Consider the following 24,530-nt stretch of genomic DNA (forward strand, 5'->3'; position numbering starts at 1 on the left):
TATTTATGCTACATAATTTCTTCATTACACGTTCAGTATTAATTGTACTAAAACCTATTCATGGCCAAAAATAACCTTGTGAAATGATGAATTCCATTGATTTAGGGGCAAATGGGAACATGACGCACACATCCACTGAAAAGACCATTGGACTTTTGCTCTGTGCTGTTTGTTTTCCCCTGTTGCAGTGAGCAGACATCACAAAATCACACATGATAAAGGTTGCTGCCTCAGGACAGACTGTTTCATCTGTGTAAGACACTGGGCCCAAGCAAGGAGCAGACAGGATGTGCAGGATTCTACTGAGTGTGCTGCTCCTGGGGTGGACATGGGGACTACACGCTGTCCCGCTGGCTACAGAACCACTATACACAACACAGGAGAACTTTGATCTCGGCCGGGTCAGTAATCATCTTATTCATGTACAGAGGTGAACAACCAAAAATTTTACTGAAGTAAAACTAATATTGAAAATAATATTACACAAGTAAAAAGTCCAACAAATTAAATTAAGATTAAACTACACTACTACTAAAGCACTACTGGAAAACTACAAATGACAAAACCTTAAATAATACAAACACCTATGGTTTCAAAAGATGAACCAACAACAAATCATATTTGAATGTACTGTGCAACAAACACAAATATGTTAATGAAGGCAACTTTGTATATTACTCATAGTGGGAATAAGAATAAGAAGTACAATTTCTTTAAAAAGTTACTCAAGTAAATGTAACTGATTGCCCACCTCAGTTTACCTAATATTTGTATTTTGTTCATTATTACTATAAGGTATGGTAAAATGTTGATAATAAGCAAAATAGATGTAAACAAAATAACACAATGTTTACACAGCCATTTACACAACAGAGTAAATAAAGTTGGCAGCCATGTAAACAATAAAATCAATAGACCACACAATTTATGCAGTCAATTACAGCATCTTTTTTCTTTTCTTTTTTGTTTTGTTTGTTTCTTCTCACTTTGCTTAAGTCACTTGCTCTGTGCTGCTGATAGACCTGTGGCTTTATCATGCATGTTTTTGAGTGGTTAAACTGTGGTCAGTTGCATTCACATGTTCTTAGAGTGACTTCTCAGTGACTTCAGAAATGTCACACAGACATCTTCCTTAAACTAAACAAAAGCTGTTATGTTTTTAGTGTAAAACAACATACACTACCAGTCAAAAGTTTGGACACACGTTTTTATTTTTATTACTATTTACATTGTAGATTCTCACTGACAGAATCAAACCATGAATGAACATGTATGGAATGTAGTCAACAAAAAGTAATCTCAAAATAACTCAAAACTGGTTTTAGATGTTAGATTTTTTTAAAATAGGCACTTTTGACTTTGTCACTGCTTTTGACTTAGACAAGGCACACCCATGAAGCTCATTTGGGAGAAGGCCAAGGGTTTGCAGCACTGTCAGTAAAGCAAAGGTGAACTTTAACAATTTGAATATAAAAAATAAAAAGTATTTAGTTGAGTTGTGTAACATTCTTTTACTTTACAATACAATTGCATGTACCTTGCATCATATAGTTGACATCTTTCTATCTGAAAAGTAGAAAGTGGTAAATATAAAAAAATAAAAAAAAAATAAAAAAACAATGAATGAGAGGATGTCCAAACATTTGACTGGTAGTATATGTAGATGATTTTATTACATGTTTAATTGCTAACTGCAATATTGATCTGAAACAAACTAAACACTTTCATTGATTTCCTGTTTAAAAACAGGAGACGTGGTAGGCCTTGATTCTTCATAGTAGCATTTCACCATACTACGTAACACATTATCATTGTTAAAAAATGCCTGCACCACATGCATGGCCCAGAGTTTGATCTGTTTTGAATAATCACAAGTGAGTATAGAGCAGTAGTCAGAGAAAAGGGGTTCGTGAAAACATAAAATTTCTAAGATCTCAAGCCTCAAATGCAGGACAATACAGGATTACTCAAACATGTGTGCATCTATTGAAATACAAGTTTCAGTAAGTTAATGATTAGGGAATACTGTTATGGTTAAAACTGACATGAATACGTCCCCTTTAAACTAGTGATTGTGATATGTCTCATCAGTTTTTGGGGACCTGGTATGATTTGGCTGTGGCCACAAAGTGCAGCCACATGCAACACCGCAGAGGAGACGCAGCTATCGGCAAACTGGTGCTACAGAGAGGGACGGGACAGAAGCTCAAGATGACACGGACCATGCTCAAGTCAGTACTGAAAAACACTTCCATAGTACTTGATACATAACCTTATTATGAGACTTTGGGACTAAACTTTCAGAGACTTATACTTGGGTATCAGAATGATGAAAAATTAGAACAATACACTGTTGTCATAGAGACTAACAATTTAACGGGGAAACATATATATATTGCTTATTTGAATCCATGATTTTGTGAAGGCAAAGCTCTTGTGTGGAGATAACTGGAGAATATGAGCAGACTTCAACAGCAGGCAGATTTTTCTACCATGTTGCAAGTATGTCATTTTTTATATGAGACTTTAGCAGGAGATTTGGGTATGTTCAAAAATAATGTTTTTTGTTTTTAATCTAGAATGGAACGCAGACGTGGATGCATATGTCGTCCACACAAACTACAATGAGTATGCTATTTTAATCATGAACAAAAAGAAACCAACAGGCGAAAGTGTTTCAGTTAAACTTTACAGTAAGTACAATGTCAAAATATATATAACATTTTGAACCTTATAACTGCTATACTGTTTCTCAATGTCAGGTCGATCCAAAGACATAAGACCTACTATTTTAGAAGACTTCAAGACACTAGCCAGACAACAGGGAATCAGTGATGAGTTTGTCATTATCAAACAAAACAAAGGTTGGTTCAGTTCTGACTTAGAAAATTGTGAGCTCGTTTGATTTAATCTTATCAGTTTGAGTGCTCTGCAGGGGACTGTGTTCCTGGGGAGCAAGTGGTGGCACCATCCACTCAACCAGAGCTGCCGGTAATGTCATCTTATTGCCATACACGTGCAAAGAGATGAATCGTCTCACTTTATAATAACTGTGTATTAATTAGCCTTAATAAACCATCAACAAAGACTTAATTCAGATTGAATAAAAAGGCTCTGTAGGGGTCAAGGTCAGGAGTAGTGTTAGGACTGATTGATTAATTAATTGACTGATTAGTTAGTTACTAAACCTGAATCATTCTTAATAAACATTTTATTCATTTTAAATGTCATCTTTCTTGATGGTTTATTACTTGTTTATAAGCATGTGTGAACGTGACTATTGTCTAGTTTGGAACTGTATTACTTGTATATTTCCCTCACAGAGAATGCGGAGGGCTGTGCTGCCTACTCTGCCTTCTGTCGACATTGAAGGTTCTGGGGATGACGCTCCTTTCTTCAATGGAACTGGTACATACACGCACTCTCATTTATGTTGGGTTTCCATGCTTTTTGGGGAAATTACACTGACTTGCATTCATTTCCTGGAAACAGATCCTACAGTGGGGCAAAAAAATATTAGTCAGCCACCAATTGTACAAGTTCTCCCACTTAAAAAGATGAGAGAGGTCTGTAATTCCATCATAGGTTCACTTCAACTATTAGAGACAGAATGGGGAGAAAGAATCCAGGAAATCACATTGTGGGATTTTTAATGAATTAATTTGTAAATTCCTTGGTAAAATAAGTATTTGGTCACCTACAAACAAGCAACATTTCTGGCTCTCAGACCTGTAACTTCTTTAAGAGGCTCCTCTGCCCTCCACTTACCTGTATTAATGGCACCTGTTTGAAATTGCTATCAGTATAAGAGCCACCTGTCCACAATCTCAAATAGTCAGACTCAAAACTCCACTATGGCCAAGACCAAAGAGCTGTCAAAGGACACCAGAAATAAAATTGTAGACCTGCACCAGGCTGGGAAGACTGAATCTGCAATAGGTAAGCAGCTTGATGTGAATAAATCAACTGTGGGAGCAATTATTAGAAAATGGAAGACATACAAGACCACTGATAACCTCCCTCGATAAAGGGCTCCACGCAAGATCTCACCCCGTAGGGTCAAAATGATCACAAGAACGGTGAGCAAAAGTCCCAGAACCACACAGAGGGATCTAGTGAATGACCTGCAGACAGCTGGGGCCAAAGTAACAAAGGCTACCATCAGTAACACACTACGCCACCAGGGACTCAAATACTGCAGTGCCAGATGTGTCCCCCTGCTTAACCCAGTACATGTCCAGGCCCGTCTGAAATTTGCTAGAGAGCATTTGGATGATCCAGAAGAGGATTGGGAGAATGGTTTGTGGTTAGATGAAACCAAAATACAACTTTTTGGTAAAAACTCAACTTGTTTGGAGGAGAAAGAATGACAAGTTGCATCCAAAGAACACCATACCTACTGTGAAGCATGGGGGTGGAAACATCATGATTTGGGACTGTTTTTCTGCAAAGGGACCAGGAGGACTGATCCGTGTAATGGAAAGAATGTATTGTGAGATTTTGAGTGAAAACCTCCTTCTATCAGCCAGGGCATTGAAGATGAAACATGGCTGGGTCTTTCAGCATGAAAATGATCCCAAACACACCGCCCGGGCAACGAACGAACAGATCTCAACCCCATAGAAAATCTTTGGAGGGAGTTGAAAGTCCGTGTTGTCCAGCAACAGCCCCAAAACATCACTGCTCTAGAGGAGATCTGCACGGGGGAGTGGGCCAAACTACCAGCAACAGTGTGTGAGAACCTTGTGGAGACTTGCAGAAAACATTTGACCTCTGTCATTGCCAACAAGGGGTATTTAACAAAAGTATTGAGATGAACCCATGTTTGTATTAACCAAATACTTATTTTCCACTATAATTTGTAAATAAATCTTTCTTCTTAAAAAAGATTCTCATTCTCATTTTGTCTCTCATAGTTGAAGTGTACCTATAATGAAAATTACAGGCCTCTCTCATCTTTTTAAGTGGGAGAACTTTTTGCCACACTGAATATCATAGTCATAGTCACTTGCCTACCTTAACCTATTTAAGCCATATCTTAATTTGAAACCATGTTGTTCTAATAAGTGAGGATTTCCATTATGGGCACCTGATTATCTCCATGTGAAAGGCAGGTAGCAAGAATTATATAGAAAGTGTGATGATATTGCTTTGTACTCCCAAAGAAATGACTGAAAATCGTATGGTGTAGTTATTATCTTTCATCTTACATTTCCTGAGTCCATCCCTCCATGCCCCACCACATTCTGTCAACTCTTTTTCTATTTAAGTTGAGGCAGGTCCTAGTCAGGTTTTAGTCCCCACAAAGTGATAAATACATGCCGATAGTTTTCATACAGCCACTCATAAACTGTGCGTGTGAAACTGTGATTTGTCTCACAGAGGCCTGTACGGCAGCTCCGGACACTGGGCCTTGTTTTGGGATGAAGCAGCGGTACTTTTACAACGCCACTTCAATGACCTGTCAGATTTTCAACTACGGAGGCTGTCTGGGCAATCAGAACAACTTTGAGAAGGAGAGAGACTGCCTGCAGGGGTGTCGCACTGAGGGTAGGATACGCACAAATACAGCAAATACTACTACATCACCACTAGAGGGCGGAAACGAACTAACTACTGTAAAAGGCCACATAGAGCGTAGGAATCACTATTTTGACTAATATTTGGGTAATATTTTCATTAAAATATGTACTATTATTATTATTATTATGGTCTGCCTTTTTGTTGTTTAGCCACAGTTTGGGCCAGCTGAGATGTGTGACTACTGTGTGGCCAGACGAACGTAGTAACTGAGCAGCTTTGTGAATGTCTTTAATGAATCACTGTTAAAGACGGAATATTTTCAGACATTAAGAAAAGTATAACCTCATTTTGTCCATTATAAACCACAATATTGATCTAAAGTGGTTTCATAATAGAACAGATCAGTTTTCACTTTCATATTGGCATGACACCATAGGAAGCAGAGTATTTATTTATTTATTTATTTTGCCATGTGACATTTAGAAATCCAACATATATGACCGGACCCAGAGTCTGAATTTTTTGAATATTCACAAGCCACTACAGAGAGGCAGGTGGAGATAAGGGGTAGGTGAAAGCATATTTTCTGAGTACACTAATGCAGAACAAAACAGAATGATCAAAATACAACTCTGGATAGCAAATGATGAGGCAAAACCATTATGACATTATTAAAAGATCATAAAAAGTCAACTTTACATAATTTACATGATTTAATTGACCTTGCTCCCATCCAGCTGTGTGCCGTCTCCCCATGGTGGCTGAGCCCTGCACTGACCCTTCATCCACCTGGGCCTTTGATTTTACTGTTGGATTGTGTGTCCCGTACAAAAAGGGTTTCTGCCAAACCAATGGCAACAAGTTTTACAGTAAAGCTGAGTGCGAGGAGTACTGTGGAGTGGTCAAAGATGGTGAGAGGTCCACTTTTTTACATTTACTGACAATTACAGTTACATTTTTCTTTGATAACCTTTTTTTTCTTTTTGTAGATGGAGATCTTCTGAATGCTAACTGAAAAAACTTCCAATTCAGGAAAGAATATACAATACTTACAAATAACATTAATATACTGTGGAAAACAAGTAATAATAATCAAACTTAAATTCTTCAAGTGGTCATGTCCTCATTTGAAGTTAGTCTCAGCGATACTGCAAAGGAGAGCTGTCACACAGAGGAAACTCTGCTCTCCAATGTGTGGAACTTCTTTGTAGTTTCAAACATAATCAAGACGGCAATTGTTGTACTAAGAATCCACATCATGGCATATTTAAAGAACACATATTATGCATTTTACTTTAATTCCCCTTTTGAACATGCTTTTGGACACTGTGGGATAAGCATTCCACATTTTTTGCATAGAATAATGTCTACATTTAGAAAACAGACTTTATAAACTACAGCTCCATCTCCTATACGGAATTAGGTGTTGGAGTTCCCTCTGCTGTCAACAATGGGAATGAAGAATGGGAAAATAAACAAACATAAAAACTGCCTAGAATAACTTTGGATTTTTTAACCTATAATACAATAATTCAAGCAAAATGCAAATAGAGCATTTTTGTATAGATGACTTTTGATTAATGAATTAATGTCGTAACGGTGGGTGTAGCAGACCAAAGAGTGCAGACTCGGGGAATATTTACGGTGTTTATTGTACAGATTGAGACAAGGTACAAAACTGAGGGTTGATCTGATGGTGAGCAGGAAGCCAGGTGTGGGCCAGGATCCAGGAACATGGAGTGCAGGGAAAAACCAAGACAGTACCAGGGCTGAGAAGCAGGGTCGGAACAGGGTCGGAGCAGGGCTGAAGGCACACATAGGATCCGGCACCAAACGCAGATAATCCAGTACAGAACAGGGTGAAGCAACACAGGCACAACAGGGACACAGGGTGTCTTCTCCCAGCTCCTCCTACCCACGGCAGGTGTGGTGATTAGTCAGATGGGCAGCAGGTGCGCGCGGGAGGAGCCGAGAGCTCCGCCCAGCTCCAGGTACAGACAGGTGAGGGAGGGGGAAGAGCACACAGGGAGACAAAACAGGAACAGAAATACACACATCATGACAATTAATGAAACATGAATGAAAAAAACAACTCCAGAGAGGTATTTGATGAGGGGACAACATGATTAAAAAGCTAAAAAAATAATAATAATATAAAAAATATATCAAAATCTTTTTCTTTTTTTTTTTTTTTTTGGTCATACATCGCAGAACACAAACTAAACAGCAATTCAACATATTTTATTTGTCAGATTTGATTGTGTAGGATGTCATTACTAAACCTTTTTATATTTTTTCATGCACTCCTTTTCACCCATAAACAAATTCTTCACATTTCTTTGTTTCGTGGTTGTAATAATAGTGTTGTATGTAGACCTCATATAGGCCTCTCTCTGTTGGTAGGTGACAGACTACAAAAGTTAGTTTGTTCACAAAGTAGGTCAAAACACATTTACTACAAGTGCAAATGTACATCCTTCAGAAATTCAGTTAATCTGTATAGCCTGCTACTACTATACTATTTGTACATAGAGTATAGTACCCTCAACTAACACTTGTGCCAAAATATCAAAAGTCCTACCATCAAGTTACTGGAGTTTCGCTCATCTGAGGTTACAAGTGGTATTATCTGGATAAAAAACACATGTAAATGGAGTAACACAGGTTTTAGATCACAACACTCATATTCAGCTCATTTGGTTGTGAGTCTTACCACATCACTGCCCCCAGAATGGCACATGACACTCTTTAGCGGAGGGAAATCGGTTGCCGTTGCCTTCACAGTCTCCATAGATAAAGGGCTCACACCTGTGAGAATGTGGGTTGTAGAATAGTTTGTGAATTCTCACCTTACATGGTCCTGTCTCTGGGGGCAGGCTTTACACCTCTACAGGTGAACAGAGAAGGAGACTGGTGAATGCTTACACATTTTGACTGTTATTATGATAAAAAAAAAAAAAATGACCCACTGGTTGAATTGAGTGCATGAACAGCACCATAATACATCTAACAAGTTCTTAAAGATTTAAATCTGTTGAGGTTGCCTTGACAGCATCCATATATGAAGATCTCACATTTCCCAGAGGTGGTGTTGTAAAAATGTCTTGAGAAGTAGACTTTACAGGGTCCTGTCTCTGGAGGTAGGTTACAGATCCCTAGAAAGCAACAGGAAGTTCAGAGTGAGTGATTTGACAGACCCAAGCAAATTCACTTTATCTAAATTTAACCAAGTGGATGTTGTGAGTCTTATTTTCCCTACACACAGGGCATGCAGGTAAGAAAACTGACACAGAGGCAGTGGTTCCAATAAATGTAATAATATTCACTAACCCACAGCACTGTTTTCAAGTAGCAACCAGCACAAAGCTATAGCGGTGTAAGGCGCCCGGTGGGACATGAGAGCAGACAAAGAATTTATTTGGACACTCAGAACTGCCCACTTTGACAAACTTTTACAAAGACGAGCAGGTCTGGAGACGTATCCTGTCTGTCAGGCAGATCAACCAATCAGAGAGACACATGGTCCATTTGTGTAAACAAAAAAAACAAAACAACATGGCTTCTTACATGTAAAAAATGGGGAAAAAAAACAACAGAACAATCAAATCAATCAAAGCACTAAACGGTTAATTATCTCAGTTATAGATATTGTTCTTAATGATAAGAGAATTTTCGATTTGAGAGACACGTAATACAATTAGCATCTGTGCCTGCACATTCTATGGTACAACTACAGAAGCTTCTGGATTGAAAACAGAATGTGGAATGCACTGGCTGATCAGGCAAAAAAGATCAGTTTCTCAGGACTTTTACTCACGACAGTGATGTCTCCCACTGGCCGACAAAGTCTAGAGAGCCATTTGTGCACTGTAAATAAGCATCTTACTCCAGTCCAGTGATCGTGATCATCTCCAGTACAAGCACAAGCCTCAGCAAGAAGATCCGGCTTCCTCTTTGCTAAAAGCTTGCACAGACAAAGAGATACAACTTATAAGCACAATAGGAAGACTTGTTTACTAGTACAATATAATACTACTCTTGAAACAGGGATGGCAGGTCTCCAAACATTTTATCTTTGAATACAAACTGTTCGGCCTTTCTCCACAGCCTCCATAAGTGAACTCTTCACACTCCTGTAATGTGGAGTTGTAGAAGAACTGGGGAATGTAGGCCAAACAACTAGGCCCAGGTCCTGGCTCTGGCATGAGTTTACAGAAGTCTGGAGTCTTTACAAACAAAATAAGAGACATTTTTGTATTAATTTGCCACGTTCACGTCCATTGCAACAATTCAAAACGATACAGACAAAATCAATATTTAACCCTTCAGTTCATCTGATGTTTACTTTGAACAAAATGTTTAAATAATATAAAATACCAAAATTTTTCTTTTTAGTTAGTTTAGTTTTTTTAGTAGCTCAGCAGGGTCGCATTATTCCCCATTGTGCAGCTTTCCACCCCAATCTCCTCTCACAACTTTATGCCTTTGATTTACACCTACCCATGACAGTGAGCACGTGACACTGAAGTTTAGAGTCAAATAAATATCTTATAAAACTGTTGGGTTATGCAAATTTGACTTGATTAGCTTCTTGTAATCTGTTTGGCAGATTGGGAACACATTTCTGTCTGTTTAATTGTTTTACATTTCCCACTTCCCACTGACAAACACACTTTCAGATATTTCATACTCAGTTTATCTTATCGCTAGTTTACTGGCGATAAGATAAGTTAGCTAGAGGTGGGTGAAATTACTTGAAACTTGAATGAAAGGTTGTTGTTTTTTTAGCTCAGTTCACTATTTTCCATGCAGTGCTCTCGTAAACTTTGTACGCTACTGTATTTCCTCAGAGCTATTCTCCACATTGTGATTGGTTACATTCACCAAACGTTCACTCAGAACAGGACAGAGACTGACCAATAGTGGGTGAGGAAAAGTGGACATGCATATTTGTGTTTGAGAGTGGGACTTCATCAAACCAAAAAGCACCAAATCACCATGAAAAGATCTTCCTGATTGACAGATCATCAGAGAGGGAGAGTTCATTTAGATTTAGGAACTTAGATTAGAGTTACAGATATTTATAAACATAGTGTCATTCACCATGACTTCGTATATTTATTTGAACTAGCTACAGTGGCATTGACCTTAATGAAAACATTATATAACATTATTTTATATTTTGTTGCTTGTAAACAGCAATGTTGATCTAAAACGGCTTATGGGATCATCGATTTTCTGCAGAACTGATAGGCCCAACCTCTTCACAGTGGCAATTCACCATGGCAAGCATCAGCTTTTCATATATTTGCTTTTATTATTATTTTAATTTTTTTAACCACACATGTATGTCCTGAATTTGTTTTCATAATTGAGAGTAAGTACAGAGCAGTGGGAGGAGATAGGGGGTAGGTGAAAACAAATTTTCTGTATTCTCATGTCTTGTATGCACAGGATTACTCATCCATGAATCAATCAAAATACAACTTTGAGAAAGTGCATAAAACCACATGTGAAATTTGCGTGATATGTCCCCTTTGAATGTATTTTCTTCTGTTGCACTGGATAGATTACATCAACAATAATGTTTATCATGATCCCACAAATTTTCTTTACCTTTTTATTGTCCATTTGCTAGTGGACACATTAATAAAGGTTAAGGATGACAGCTGCACATGACTTTACATGTCCAGTCCAGTAACAGTGTGTGGCATAATGCACACATTGAACCAAAAGGGGGCGCTGTTGCTCAGAATTACTGCACTAGGATTACCTGCCACGAGGTTAAAGCACACATGGGAATAACATTTAACGATGGATTCATAAAAGCAAGTTAGTTTTAGTCGTCTCTCTTCTCCACAAACAATTGTTTCTGGGCAGAAGAAATATGACTCACATAGCAGTGTAAAAATCAGTAAATAGACATGCATGTTCTCTGGTTTGCTAAGGAGCCAGGCTTCCTGCTTTTAGTTCCCAGAGTTCCCGGCGGCTGGCAGGAGAATGCTGGGAATATCCGGAGAGGAAGGAGAAGTGACATCACAGTGGTGACCTTCCGCACCGGGCCATATCACCTGGTGCTGCTGGGTCCGGCCTCAGACAGAGGGAGGGAGCGCTGGGAGCGTGTTCCCATGAAGACACAGAGGAAGCCATAACTGAACTGCTAAAGCACAAAACTTTCCAATACCTTTCCAGAAGACAGGCCGCGGTAAACACAGCTTCACACGGGCCTCCAATCAGATAAGAGCACACTCCATCTAACTGTCCCAAACTGAATCAGCAATCAAACAGTGGTTCCCACATTTGTTCTCAATGAGCAACAAACTTAAGACCAAAACAAGATTTTCAGAGCAAATAAGGCTACATGTATTGGTCTCATCAGTTTTTGTGGGACTATGCTTTATGGTAGACTAGAAACAGCCTGTAATAGGTGCTGAAATAGAGAGGAAACGTCACTAATCAACTCCTGAGCAAGAAATGGCGCTTTGAGCACCTTGAAGGTGGAAAAGCGCTATAGAAAAATGTGAACAAATAGCCAAGCCTTGAGGCCAAAGCTGAAAGTGAACCAGTGAACCACATTGTCAACTCAGAACCTAAAGCTACTTTATTACCCCTACAACCATTTGCTGAAGCTATTCTGAATCTTTTAATTCAAGACAAGGTATACAAATTTGGGGATTTTTAGGAGTAAGGATTAAAGGATCCCCAAGGAAAGGAAACAGAGTGTGTGGTAGGACGTCATTGTATGAGATGACAAAAGAAGAAGGGATTCTCTGGTCAGCTGCTGCTGCTTCTGCCACTGTCTATTGTCCCATCATTCCCCCATCCCCTCCCTCCTGCATGCACCCAATGTCCCCCACCCAAACTCCCCCACCCCCTTCTCCCTCTCATGTTGTGTTGGACATCACTTTCTTTCCTTCTCCAAGTTCAACTCTGATTACATGGCCGACCAACTGGCAGCTCCCACCATCATTCCCCCCCGCCTCCCTTCTTTTAAAACCAGCTGTGTCATCTGAGTGTTTTCACTGACTCTGAAATAGAACAGATGTGTGAGAAAAATTATAATACTAAACTTGTTCTTAATTAAAGAAAAACGTGAAATACATATCATTCTAGCACAAATTTATTCTGTTTAATTAAGCTTAAAAAAAAAAGTTTTAACTTGGAATCTATATTATTGAAGAAGGGAAAGTGCTGAATGCTGCTCCATTCTTCCCTTTGTGAGTGCAGTCTATGTATTCACCTCACGTAGTCGTCAAAGGTGCTGAGCTCCGCAGGACCCTGTGTCTTCCTCTGTCTGGGTGGCATTTACAATTTAATAATGTACAGATTGTGTTGATGTGCGTGCTTGACTCAAACATGTGTGTGGTGTTAGATGAAATAGAACTCTTTAGTTTGTTTCTCTTTATTGCACACATGTGAAACTGAAGTCTAAATGATGGCATTCTGCAGTGCTGCAGAGTGTGTGGCAGGCATACAACTCTCATTGACCTGTGGATGATAAGCAGCGCACATATGAGGACTCTGTGACACTCGCAGACAGGCCCTCTGAAAGGAGAGGGCACATTCCTTTCCCCAGGTGGCAGAAGCCAGGGTCAGATCAATGGCCTAATGGGGTTGCACCAGTGACCAGCCATCATTGACCCCCAGCAAGTGTCAGCTCCTTGTAGCACACAAGCCTTTGTGTTCTGCAATACAGAGCACCGTCTCCCAGGGAGCTGTTTAACCGCTGGACCAGAGGTCTAACTCAGGGCAACTTAGAGATGCTCACAACATGTGTTTCCTGACCAAAGAGAGGAGTAAAGTGGTCCATTGTAACCAATCACTCTTCTATAGAGAGCAGAGTGGCTGTGCCTCATACCAACCCACTGTAACACAAGTAGTGCAGCTCTGCTCAGCTATGGGTATTATACCTATTCAGAGATGTGAAAGTTGTAGTTGTGTTGTGCATACAATTAGATGCAATGTTTAAATGTATATTAAATGTACACTTCAAATCATGAGATGAATAGGGCCTTCTCATTACTACATCTGTGAGGTGGGGATTTCCATTTAAACTCTTCTAGCCATGGAGAACATTGGTGGCACGTCCCTGTGGAAGCCTGAGGTTGTTTTCTTTCGCTGATCACCTCTTCTTCCTTACTTCACCCCCACAGCTCAGATTCTCATTCAGGCCCAGTGTGCTCGGGGCTCTGTGCGCTCCTACAGCTGTGTGCGCAGGGCTAGTGCGGAGGGATAATGGCTGCTGAGGGGCTGCCTCAATGGGACCATTGAGCGTGCTCAGCCAAACAGAAAAGCATCTTCCATCTCACTTCAAAACCCATAGTTTCACTGTGTACAACCAGGCCTTTATTCTCCATAATTACTCCCTGACACACACGCACACACGTCTATACATGCACACGCACATACAGCAGGACATACTGATAACATGACCTGGTCATTTATAGGCTACATAATTTGATGCTACATTTAAATCTGATTATGACACCATTTTATTGCCATTGTTTTTCCATCAGTTAGTCCACCTTTGTTTAAACTGTGGCTTTGCTGTTAATAGTGCCTGATAATAGTGCCCTATATAGCTGTCCTGCCCAAATACCTCAACTGTCACTTTATACAATTAATTTACAATCCCATATAAACCTAATTTCGGGTATGAGGCCATACAAAATAGCTGCACAGCTGTGTCACAATATGTGCTAACAACCTAATTGACAGTAAGCCTTCCACAGTGGTATTATGGTGAAGAGGGGAGCAGACAGTTGTATCAGCCACTGTGTGCTTACTGTTACTCACTGCAAGTTAAAGAGCTCGAGCTCGTTAGCCTATATATGCTGTGCACACTGGAACATTGTACCAGCACAGCCTAATCCACAACCTGGCCTATAGAGTACAGATGGACGATCCGCTTGATACGTCCATTCACACACAAGCCATATGGCATTTAAATAGTTAAAATGATTAAGTATATTATGTTACTACAGTTCAAAATCTCTCTAGTGTCTACAGTAACAGCATTATTTAAAAGCAGAAAAAAAAAATTTTTGATATGCATGGAAGTGTTGTGCCCACAGCAGCCTATTCCCCTGTTCAGTACAAGGCTAGAGCATCGGCAGGTTTTCAAACCTGTGTGACTACATAGTGAAGGATCTTTGTTCTTCATTATATGATGACCACTGGCTGATGGCTACTCGCCTAATGTTTATCTATTTGCAATTTTTTTTTTTAGGTGTTTGCATATTTCAACAGATCTGAGGAGTTACCGCCAAAATAATTTGATGCTGAGTCAGATTTGTAAAGTAATTTAAATGATGAATTAGTAGTGGAATATTTTATATGCTGATTAACAAATGCTTTATTTCCAACAGCATTTACTTAAAAAATAACAATAAAATCTGTTTGTCTTCTTTGGCTATGATAGCAAAAGTCTGATATTGTCCCTGGTACTTTGAAAAGTATCCCTATCCATATAATGCGCTGGAATGGCAGAGAGTGACACAAAAACTGGCGGCAGCAGGAGATCTGCTGTGAGTTAGGGTGGGGCTGATAAAAGCAGGGGGCTGGAGGTCCATATGGGCAGCCCACCCCTCGTATCCTCAAGCCTCTCCCCCTGCAAACAGGCAGATGTCAAATAGGACGTCCCTCCCTGATGGGGCACAGGGTCACACTGCACAGCACAGCTAAATAACAGAACAGAGCTTCCTGCCAACACCACCTCCCCCAAAACACATGGAGACGCACGGATGCATTCTCCATAACACAAACATACCAACACATGGCAACACAACACAGTCCTCAACCATACAAGACATATGCAATTGTTGTCATAATAAGACTAATGCATCCTCTAAACAGTCCATCCAGGTAGGTCTAATTGATTTGAATACATTAGCAATTTCAGAAATTATGTTAGCTCTAAAAGATGATGGAAAGTTGAAGCTATGACTATTGTCATAGTGGGTCTCACAATTTAGAGACACACATGTATGATGACTGCAATGAGTCATAAGTTGAAAATAAATGAATGGGGAAAAAATAAAATTAAGGAATATGAGAATAAAGACTTAAATATATGAAATATATAAATGTTTTATTTGGATCTGGATCACCCTCAGTTTGCGTGGTGTATACACACCAAAAACATAGTTTACTCAGATCCTCACCACAGTACAGAGAAGGCTCTGCTCTGCCTCTCTTGTGCAGGTGTCACGTGTGTAAAGGTATGGTTCCCAAACCAGAGTGGACACAGGGCTGTGTCTGTCTGTGGGCTTGTGAATGGCTACGCCCGCGGGGCAGGAGCAGGCTTACTTTACATACTGCACTTAGTGCTCTCTTTACCACTGGGGTATAAAATGGATTTGAATGAGAAAGGAGAAGGTCCTAGCAGAGGAGCACAAGGGGGAGGGGCCATCCCTTTGTGTAACAGGAGGTCTGCTGCTGCTCTGGCATGGACATGGGGTCACTCTGCAACTATAGGCTGCCTGCTCCATCCATGCCTTCCTCCTCATTAGCATAGCAGCTGCCTAATACAGAGCAGTGTAGGGTGGGGACCGGCCAGGTTGCTTCGTGCATATGTGTGTGATGGTGTAGAGTGGGGTGGTGTTGCTGGTGGGGGGAAAGGGGGGGTCCAGTCAATGGCGGTCCGTCTGGCTGGTGAATAGCAAAAGCAGGCCCCGCGTGTGAGACAAAAGGAAGAGCGGTGAGGGAGGGGGCCGCTGGAAGAATGAGCCATTGAATGGAGAGCCTTGTCACTAGTGCTATGGAAAAGCAGCAACGAATGAACTGGGAGAATGAAAAAGAAAAAAAGTTCAATAAAGAGCATAGGGCAAGGAGAGGATCGGCCCAACCACCTGTCTTTCTCTCACTTTTACTCCCCTGCATACACACACATATATGGGTGGGAGAGGGGGGGGGGGCACAGACATGTTTTTGTTTTCAGGGGTTGACAAAACCAAAGTGCAATATCAGCAAGATTTAAAGCTCACTGTCACCCGACAGAGACAGGGATTAAAGCATGGACAATAACTGGAGTGTTGTTTTTGTTTAAAAAAAGCTGATGAAATAAGTTATATTCTGTTCATAAATTGCAGGTCACTGTCAAGGCTCATGTGGTAACTGTGATGGTTTTGTTAATTTTATACAGTATATGTGCACTCACAACATTAAGGTACACTAAGTAATATTTCAGATGGATAGTACACCTGCTCACCTCCATGGAGATGTTAATTCTTTGTCTTGCATGATATTTTTCAAGTACAAATGAAAAAATATCAGAAGGGCACCATGTGAGCAGGATAGTATGGCTTATGTTGTCATATTGAAGTGAAAACAGTGATTGCACGACATTATATTTGTGTAAGTGTAGAGCCTCAGGTCATGCACAGTCACAGGTTGACACAGTGTGGTAAGGTTCCTCTTTGTATTACAACTGTCGCTTTCCATGCTGCGGATACTGTCTGTGTTTTCAGTTGGGTGAAAACATTTATTTAAAGAAACAAGGTAGAATAATAACTGACAACCTAAATGAGTAATGCAAATCAAGTACATTTTCCCACACTCAACAGAAACAAAGTGAAAGTATTCTGCAGGTGCATACCAGGACCTCTGCTACAGGCCAATGCTATGTTATGTGATAGCTAACCAGTGCAAGTTTTCCACTCTTATAGTTATTTGCCTTACCAAAAGATCTATGTGTTTTGATGCTCCTTTACTGCAATGGTAAAGGTGTACTACTTAACTTTCCTGGTGGAGGGTCATCCACCTCCTGATCTCCATGTTCAGCTTTGTCTTTAATGTTCCACAGTATAGTATCGGTTTAATGTCATACTGTGGATCATTCCTGGCAAGGCAATAACATCCCCATGAAGTCAAGCAGGTAGCAGACCCTCCACCAGAAATGTTTCATAGTGCACCTTTAAATATATAATTAATTTCATAGCATATACAGACAAGAAAAACATTTTTAAACAAATAATAAAGATAAAAACACCATTCTCAAATACAATGGATACTATCTTGGTGACAGAATTCCTTCGTGAAATGCCTGGTGTTGCTGGGTGCACAGCTCCAGACCGAAATGAGCGAGGAAAGCCAAGGAACATGAAGAACCTATTAGGGGCCAAGCAGCCAGCAGCAGCAGCCCTGGGAGGCCAGCCAACTGAGTGTGTGAACAATGGGAACACAACTCAACAAAAACATCCTCCACAAGTGAGAGACTGAGGGAGGGAGAGAGCTGGGAGAGAGAAGAAAAGGAGAGAGGGAAGAGGGATAATGTTGATGCTGGGTTTGAAATGTATAATAAAATATAAAAATAACAAATGTATTCATTTATAAGTGATGGTTCAACTCTGACCAAATGAAAATTGTTCATCCAGTAACATTAGAAATATTTAAAGATGCATTGTGGAACTTTTAACTTGGGAGTCCTACTTGTCTCCAAAGTGATTCTGTTGATTTGCCAGAAATATTCCACAGTATGTAGAATTTGCACAGTATATGGAATTTCAAAAATACCTTGAAAAACAAGCATTCTTACCATGACTGAGTGGACTTGCTTCTCCACAGATCTGACCTAAGACTTAGCTTGTTTCCAAGGAGATACGTATATTTAATACCATACTTGCAATGCACATGCACATGCTTGGCAAATCAATTACATCTCTATAGACATAAGTAGGTGATGGACCAGAAACGTTATATCAAACAAATAGTACACAATCACCCAAATAGTGTTTTTAAATAATCAATGACAATATCATTACACATTCATATAAGCAGATCTGGCAAAGTGTCTTTCCCAAGTGGACAACAACAAGTATGCAGTGTTGTTGGGGATTAAATTTCTAACCTTTTAATTACTGGTAACTGAGCTGCTGTCACCAATCACACTATTAAAATGTTCATGCTATTTGGGACTCTGACTGAGCTGCCTATTTTGATGAATATTTCATACAACAATACAGTATAGTGTAAATACAACATAAAATATATAGCAGTTGCAGTAATAATTATTGCAGTACAGGTAAAAATAGTAGTGGCGTAGTCTTGATAGTTATCCAGTTGATATTTATAGAACTGTCGAGATGACAGCAGAAGCTAAACTGTTTAACACTTCAACTACACCCAGCCACTGTTGCAACATGAACAGGTCGGACATGTAGAAAGATGCATTGTTGTGTCAGCGTTCCCACGACCCTCCCACACTCATGCAATATCAGTAGCAACACAGTACTTCCAGGAAACAGGGACATAGGCGGCTTTCGCAAAACAGGTGCTGGGAATTAAGTGGAGGAGAGCCAAGACTCGGGGGCTTCTAGTCAGCAAAAAGGCCTTAAGAAGAGCAGAAAAACAATTCAGAAGTTGGGTCACACAACATATTGCCAAATAAAGAAATTTTAGAACTATTGGCTAAGAAAAACAATGAATTCATTTAGTATTACAATCAGTACAATTTATTATTATATTAGTAGTATCACTGGCAGAAATAGCATATTAGCAGCAGTATTCATATGTTTTAGTTTCCTGTTTATGGGGTGGACTTTAAAACATTCAAAAGAATATTGTGTTTTGAAGTGTTGAATTGCTATGGAAACTGCAAATAATGTATTACTCGACTAGCTGAAGCAAGTCTATATGCATATAAGTGATAGTACTGCATGCATGTCATAGTGGTGTAGTTATTGTAGCCTAGTAGTACTTGTTTTACAATTGCAGTATTAGTAGTAGTAGAAGATGTAATAATTGTTGAGTGGCATATAAAGTAGTGGAAGTATGCGGTAAAAAATGCAGCAGTGTTAAAAAAAAACATATTTTTTTAACCTATAAAGCATTCTCAGTTACCTACAAATAACAAATTGCTCAAATATAGAGCAATGAGTGTTGTGTTACAAGTGCAAATGTCCAATAAAACCATTCTAGCATTGAAATGTGCTGGATCTAAGACGTTTTTGGAGAGCCGAGTTGTGCAAAGACTGGGCCTTCATCATTCCAAAGAGAGAACAAGAGCAGAGTGTTGGAACGTTTTTTGTGGGGGTAACATAAAACCAGCAACACATACAGGGGAGGGGAGGGAGGCTTCTTTAAACCAAGCCTACCCAGAATGCACTGCACTCTTTTATCCAGGCAGTGAAAGGATGAGGCCAGATGAATGACAAAGGGAGAGAATGGGGATCTGGGTTGGGCTCGGGTTTGGAAGAAGACAGGCAAAGAGGGGGGTAAGAGTGGGGTGTTTCCCAAACTAGTCTATTCTATGAAAAAATGCACCAGGAGGGAGGGGGAGGGGTCAGAGGAGAAGGCAGTTGCACCACCAGTAAAAAAAAACAGCTAAGGACTATTTTGTTAGTTTAGAATCAGGCATGTAGACGACATTAGTAAAGATCCACCTGTCTGCCTAAAGACCCAATCACTTAACTGCACTAGACAAGTAACAAGTATACCCAAGTTCTAAATAATGAGTACATTCAATTAAATACAGTCAATGAAAAAATGCATGCATAGACTGAAGAATGGGTTTAATGATTTCTTTACTGGCTTGTACACAAACGTACAAAAATAATACAGCACTCATCTCCACATGACATGATGTCATCATCACAGTGTTACAAACGTTCAAAAATAAAAGGATAAAAAAAACAAATAAAAAGAAAATAAGGATCAAGTTGTGATCTCCTCTCACTTAAAATGAAGCAAGACCAGAAAGACAATTTGGTCCCAAAAAAATAAAACTCCACACTTTTTCTCATTCAAAAATAAAAATAAAATTTGAAAAAAGTCATCTCACTCATGTACACCAATCCGGTGGCAGGCTTCTTCATACGTCATAAATGTTATGACCCTGAAAAGCCAAACAACCACACAACCGTGCAATTTTTAATCAATGATCTTACCATCAAATGTATTATTCCCCTTTCAACAATAATAGGAAGACAGCACTTCAAAAAAGAAAGTGCCCAAAGATATCATCATCAGCGATATATATATCCATATGTATATATACATACACCCAATACACACATCTTTGTTAAAAAACACCATGTTTTTCCACAAAGTAACACAGACATTAGGACAACATCACCTGGAGCATATATTCATACAATAGTATCTTGTTGTGTTTGTTTTTTTTCTATTCAGAAAAAATAAAAAATGTTGACACATAAAAGCCAACTTTTCAACAACAGTCATCAGTGCAATATTCAAACAAAAAGAAAAAACATCAAGTTTAAGACAAGTGATGCATATTTCATGTTTGTTGCTTGATACCAATCTCGACCATGTTGTGGATCTCACTTCACTTGTTACCTCTCCAGGTTTTTCAAAAGTCAGTCAGAATGACTGCTAGAGCCACAGCTGCTCAGGGCTTCACCACACTCACACATTCAGTCACACACACTGTAACGTATTTCACAAAACAAACCACACACTTCTCATGAGGTGAACCTGTGCAACCGTGAAGCCTTTATAAAACTGTTGGCCATTTTGAGCAGTAGGCTTAAAATATAACATTAAAACAAAACAAAAAAATCAAACATACAAGCAGCATTGATACAAATGTTAGGGTGTCATGACTTTTCAGCAAATGCAGCAGGCAAGTTTACCAAATTCCAAAGTGAAGTCGCGCCACAGTCATGAGTGGGATTCTTGTTTTGTCTTCATAGTCCAACAGTATGAGGGTCCTGCTCAGTAGTCGTAACTATTCCAAAGGCCTGCAGCACCCCAGGCCAACACCAGGGGCTTCATTTTGTGTGCAATAAAACTCCCTGCATTTCAAAGATACAATTCCACTTTTTGTCTTACTGAAAAATATCTTGGAGGACAGGTAGCACATTGGGAATGGCAGTGTATGCTTATGAAATGTTGAGAATTTGTTTGGATGTAGTGTTAAAAAACTGTTCCGGGTGAAGACAGCAGAAAATCCATTTAAAAAGCGCAATTATGTGATTCCTTGCATGGAAAGCAGTGATGACAGACATGAAGGGAACACTATATAGTCGAGGTAGCTGGCAACAGGCAACCAAAACAAAAGTGGGAAAGGAGAAAAAAAGAAAACACTTGTTAAGAATCAGCAATAGAGTAACCTATATGTTGGTATGGGGCGCTTTAAATGGAGTCTCCACACGGGACAGTTATACTACAAGGCTGCAGCAGCTTGAGTCACCCAAGATTCACTTTTTTACAGATGAACCATGACATATTACAAAAAAAGTCTTCTCAATGTACCTTCATAAATAAAAGAACCCAGCCTGCTTTCACAGTGATGACTAGGATGTTAATAAAATACTGAAAGGAGATTATAAAGTGAATTTCCAAATGATACAAAGCGAAAGCAGCTGTTTTTAGTAACACATTGACCATTGGCAAAAAGGGTCACACTGACACTGGCCTGAAAAGATGGGACGCCAGCAGTACTGTCTCTTTAAAACATGCACAAAGTAAAGCTATTGTGTACAGTACTTCACCACAGTCAATTGTTCATGATTACACGTCTGAAAGTGATCACATGTTGGAGTAAAAGTTGTTCAGATAAGCAGACACCTGGCTGCCCACGGAGACACTGCCTCTTCTCCATGTCAACCCTTGCAGATATTCCAGCATACAGCTTTAACATCAAGTGCGTGTTTCTTTAAAATAACTTAGGAAGTTTTAACAATGAGGAGCCATAGGTCAGACCCGCGTCCCCACAAAGATACTATTCAACTGTACTGAGGATGGAGAGAGAAACTGGGACATTTGCGAGGCTCTTCGGCCAGTCGCACAGCAGCAGCAGCCTGTAGAGTGAACGACGCGATGTGGGAGACATTCAGGAGGAAAGCTTTAGTACCAAACACGCTGCTGGCTGTGCGTTTGGCCCAGGAGTGTGCAGGACCCCGTTTGGTTTACAGTGAGGGACAACTGCGCAGCCCTGTGTGTTTACTCTGATCATTTGGCACAACTGTGAAGTAAAGACAGTTTCTGCATCCCGCTTGCAGTTTGTGGTCTACTGTTGCTTGTTGCTTTTGCTAGTTGATTACCTGACAGCAGATCACCGGGCGCCAGACGAGTACTTGGCCTTGGTGATGAGGTATAGTACAATGTCCTGGTGACCCCCGAATGCGGCGATGTGTAAGGCGCTCCATCCTTCCCTGTTGGCCAGCCGGATGTCCGCCCCGAATTTGACAAGCAATTTGACCAGCTCCAAGTTGCCATCGATAACGGATTGATGCAGGGCCGTCTGGCCCTCGGGCCCGAACGAGTTCACATTGAACTCGCAGTTTGTCATGTTTTGAAGCAATGAATGCAGCTCCTTGGTGTTGCCCTTCTTCACCGCCTCCTGAAAAACACGCTGTGGTGCGGAGCATGTGGAAACGTCCGCCTGACTCATGGCTGCAGCTGGCGATACGGGACTGTAATCCTGCGTGGATCTAAAGCCGGAACAGGTCCTATGGAGGGCCACTGCCAAGCGATAAGGCACTTATAAGCAGCCTCTTCAAGGAGGAAAGACCACTGTGTAGTATATCCCAAAAAGGACACGAGGAAAACACACGCAGTGTGCAAAAGATAAAAATTGAATCCGGAGACTGTTAGGGCATAAAGAGCGGTCCAGCCTCTGTTGACTGTATTCCCCGCGGAGCAGTAGGTCGTCTAGCGCAGGGGATGGGGAAGACACCTCTGATAGTCCACTCCGCGTGTCCACGCGCTTTCCTTAGTTTTGACCTGGTTCCTTCGCGTCCCCGGTGCCGCTATTCACGTGGCGTCTATTCAAACAAAATACACATTATTGCACATGGACCTGAGCTGATGCGGGACTAGGAACAAGCTAAACTGAGTCCTGGACACCGCATTCCTTTACACAGGCGTACCTGGCACAAGAGCGCACACCTTTACGCGCTCAAACTAATTTGAACATCCAAAATGAGAGGATTGGGGGCTCACCTATGATAAACGGACGGCTCCGTGGCGACGAAACGCTACAAATCCAAGGCGTGGGCCGTGCGTATCCTCCGTGCGTTCCGTGGGTTTCTGCCCTGCGCTCTGCTTTGGGGAAGGTTTTACGCGTCTTCTATTTGCATGACAATGCGGTTCCAAAGAATCAACTGTGGAGGAATGGGCGGAAACTCAGAGAGGTTATAGGCTGCTGGGTCCGAAGGGGGTGCGGCCAACATCCGTGAATGCGCACAGGGGGCGTGGTCTGCAAAGGGAGCCAAATGTTGCCGCTGTAATGCACAATGCAATCATAATACTGTATATACCTAAGCACGAGGGCCATGCAGAAACTGTTCATAGTACAATTCGCTCAGTGAAGAGGTTATTTATAATGATCACAATTACTGAATTGGACTCTAACCCCCACAATTAAGACAGCTTCAAATTATTTTCATGTGAATTACATGTCCCAAATAACACTTTTTAAAAGGACGGGAAATGGAATACCAAAACTAAGTGTATTTATTTAAAAGGAAAAAAAAAAGAAAGTATTTTTCTGTTTAACTTAGATTCATAGACCATAAATTGAAATGATTATTGGTAAAATTGTGACCTTGTTTAATGCTGGGTCACCGGCTCATTAGCACCATATTATTTCATTGTGATTGGGGCTAAAACTGCCAATAATGACATACTCATACCAGAGAGTGGAGTCGACAGTGAAGCGCTGCTGTTGGCACTACGTGGCAGGGCCAATGAGCACAGCACAGCTTTCCACAGAGACTTTCTACTTACTTTGTCAATAATGTATACAGTAGTCTATGCAATTTTAGAGACAGGTTTTACAGTTTCAAATCCCAGAAGAAGAATACAAAAAAGTGCCAAAGAATGGTGCCACTGAACATAAAACGCCTCTGCTGGCGCAGGAGATTGTGGGCTGTAGGGGCCTGAATCATAAACTACGGATATATTCCAGTTGTTTTTAAATGAGGCTAGGACTTGACATAACAAAAGCTTTAAGCTACTTCCTTTTTGCAAGTGAAAAGAGGTGACGCTGTGCGCAGATTGACACGCTGATCAGTAGCCCCCACCACCGTGGGAACTGGGCG

At 40.4% G+C, this 24,530-nt stretch overlaps 3 protein-coding genes across 3 annotated transcripts; 1 reads left to right on the plus strand and 2 right to left on the minus strand.

The window, feature by feature from the left end:
• The first annotated feature begins 184 nt into the window (after positions 1 to 184).
• Positions 185 to 7,856, plus strand: LOC117379474 (protein AMBP-like). The gene is made up of 10 exons (XM_033976196.2): positions 185 to 401; positions 2,092 to 2,231; positions 2,426 to 2,502; positions 2,580 to 2,693; positions 2,763 to 2,864; positions 2,936 to 2,991; positions 3,324 to 3,408; positions 5,383 to 5,550; positions 6,261 to 6,434; positions 6,513 to 7,856. The coding sequence occupies exons 1-10, from the start codon at positions 288 to 290 to the stop codon at positions 6,536 to 6,538; spliced, it is 1,056 nt and encodes a 351-aa protein (XP_033832087.1). The 5' UTR covers positions 185 to 287; the 3' UTR covers positions 6,539 to 7,856.
• Positions 7,857 to 8,513: 657 nt separating this feature from the next.
• LOC117379704 (carboxypeptidase inhibitor SmCI-like) lies at positions 8,514 to 9,773 on the minus strand. The gene is made up of 2 exons (XM_055225769.1): positions 9,611 to 9,773; positions 8,514 to 8,678 (listed from the first exon to the last, which is right to left on the minus strand). The coding sequence occupies exons 1-2, from the start codon at positions 9,771 to 9,773 to the stop codon at positions 8,530 to 8,532; spliced, it is 312 nt and encodes a 103-aa protein (XP_055081744.1). The 3' UTR covers positions 8,514 to 8,529.
• Positions 9,774 to 20,016: 10,243 nt separating this feature from the next.
• nrarpa (NOTCH regulated ankyrin repeat protein a) lies at positions 20,017 to 23,250 on the minus strand. The gene has a single exon (XM_033976188.2). The coding sequence runs from the start codon at positions 22,877 to 22,879 to the stop codon at positions 22,541 to 22,543; it is 339 nt and encodes a 112-aa protein (XP_033832079.1). The 5' UTR covers positions 22,880 to 23,250; the 3' UTR covers positions 20,017 to 22,540.
• Between the last annotated feature and the right edge of the window lie 1,280 nt (positions 23,251 to 24,530).

The sequence above is a fragment of the Periophthalmus magnuspinnatus genome, chromosome 12, assembly GCF_009829125.3.
Source record: "Periophthalmus magnuspinnatus isolate fPerMag1 chromosome 12, fPerMag1.2.pri, whole genome shotgun sequence".
Classification (NCBI taxonomy): Eukaryota; Metazoa; Chordata; class Actinopteri; order Gobiiformes; family Gobiidae; genus Periophthalmus; species Periophthalmus magnuspinnatus.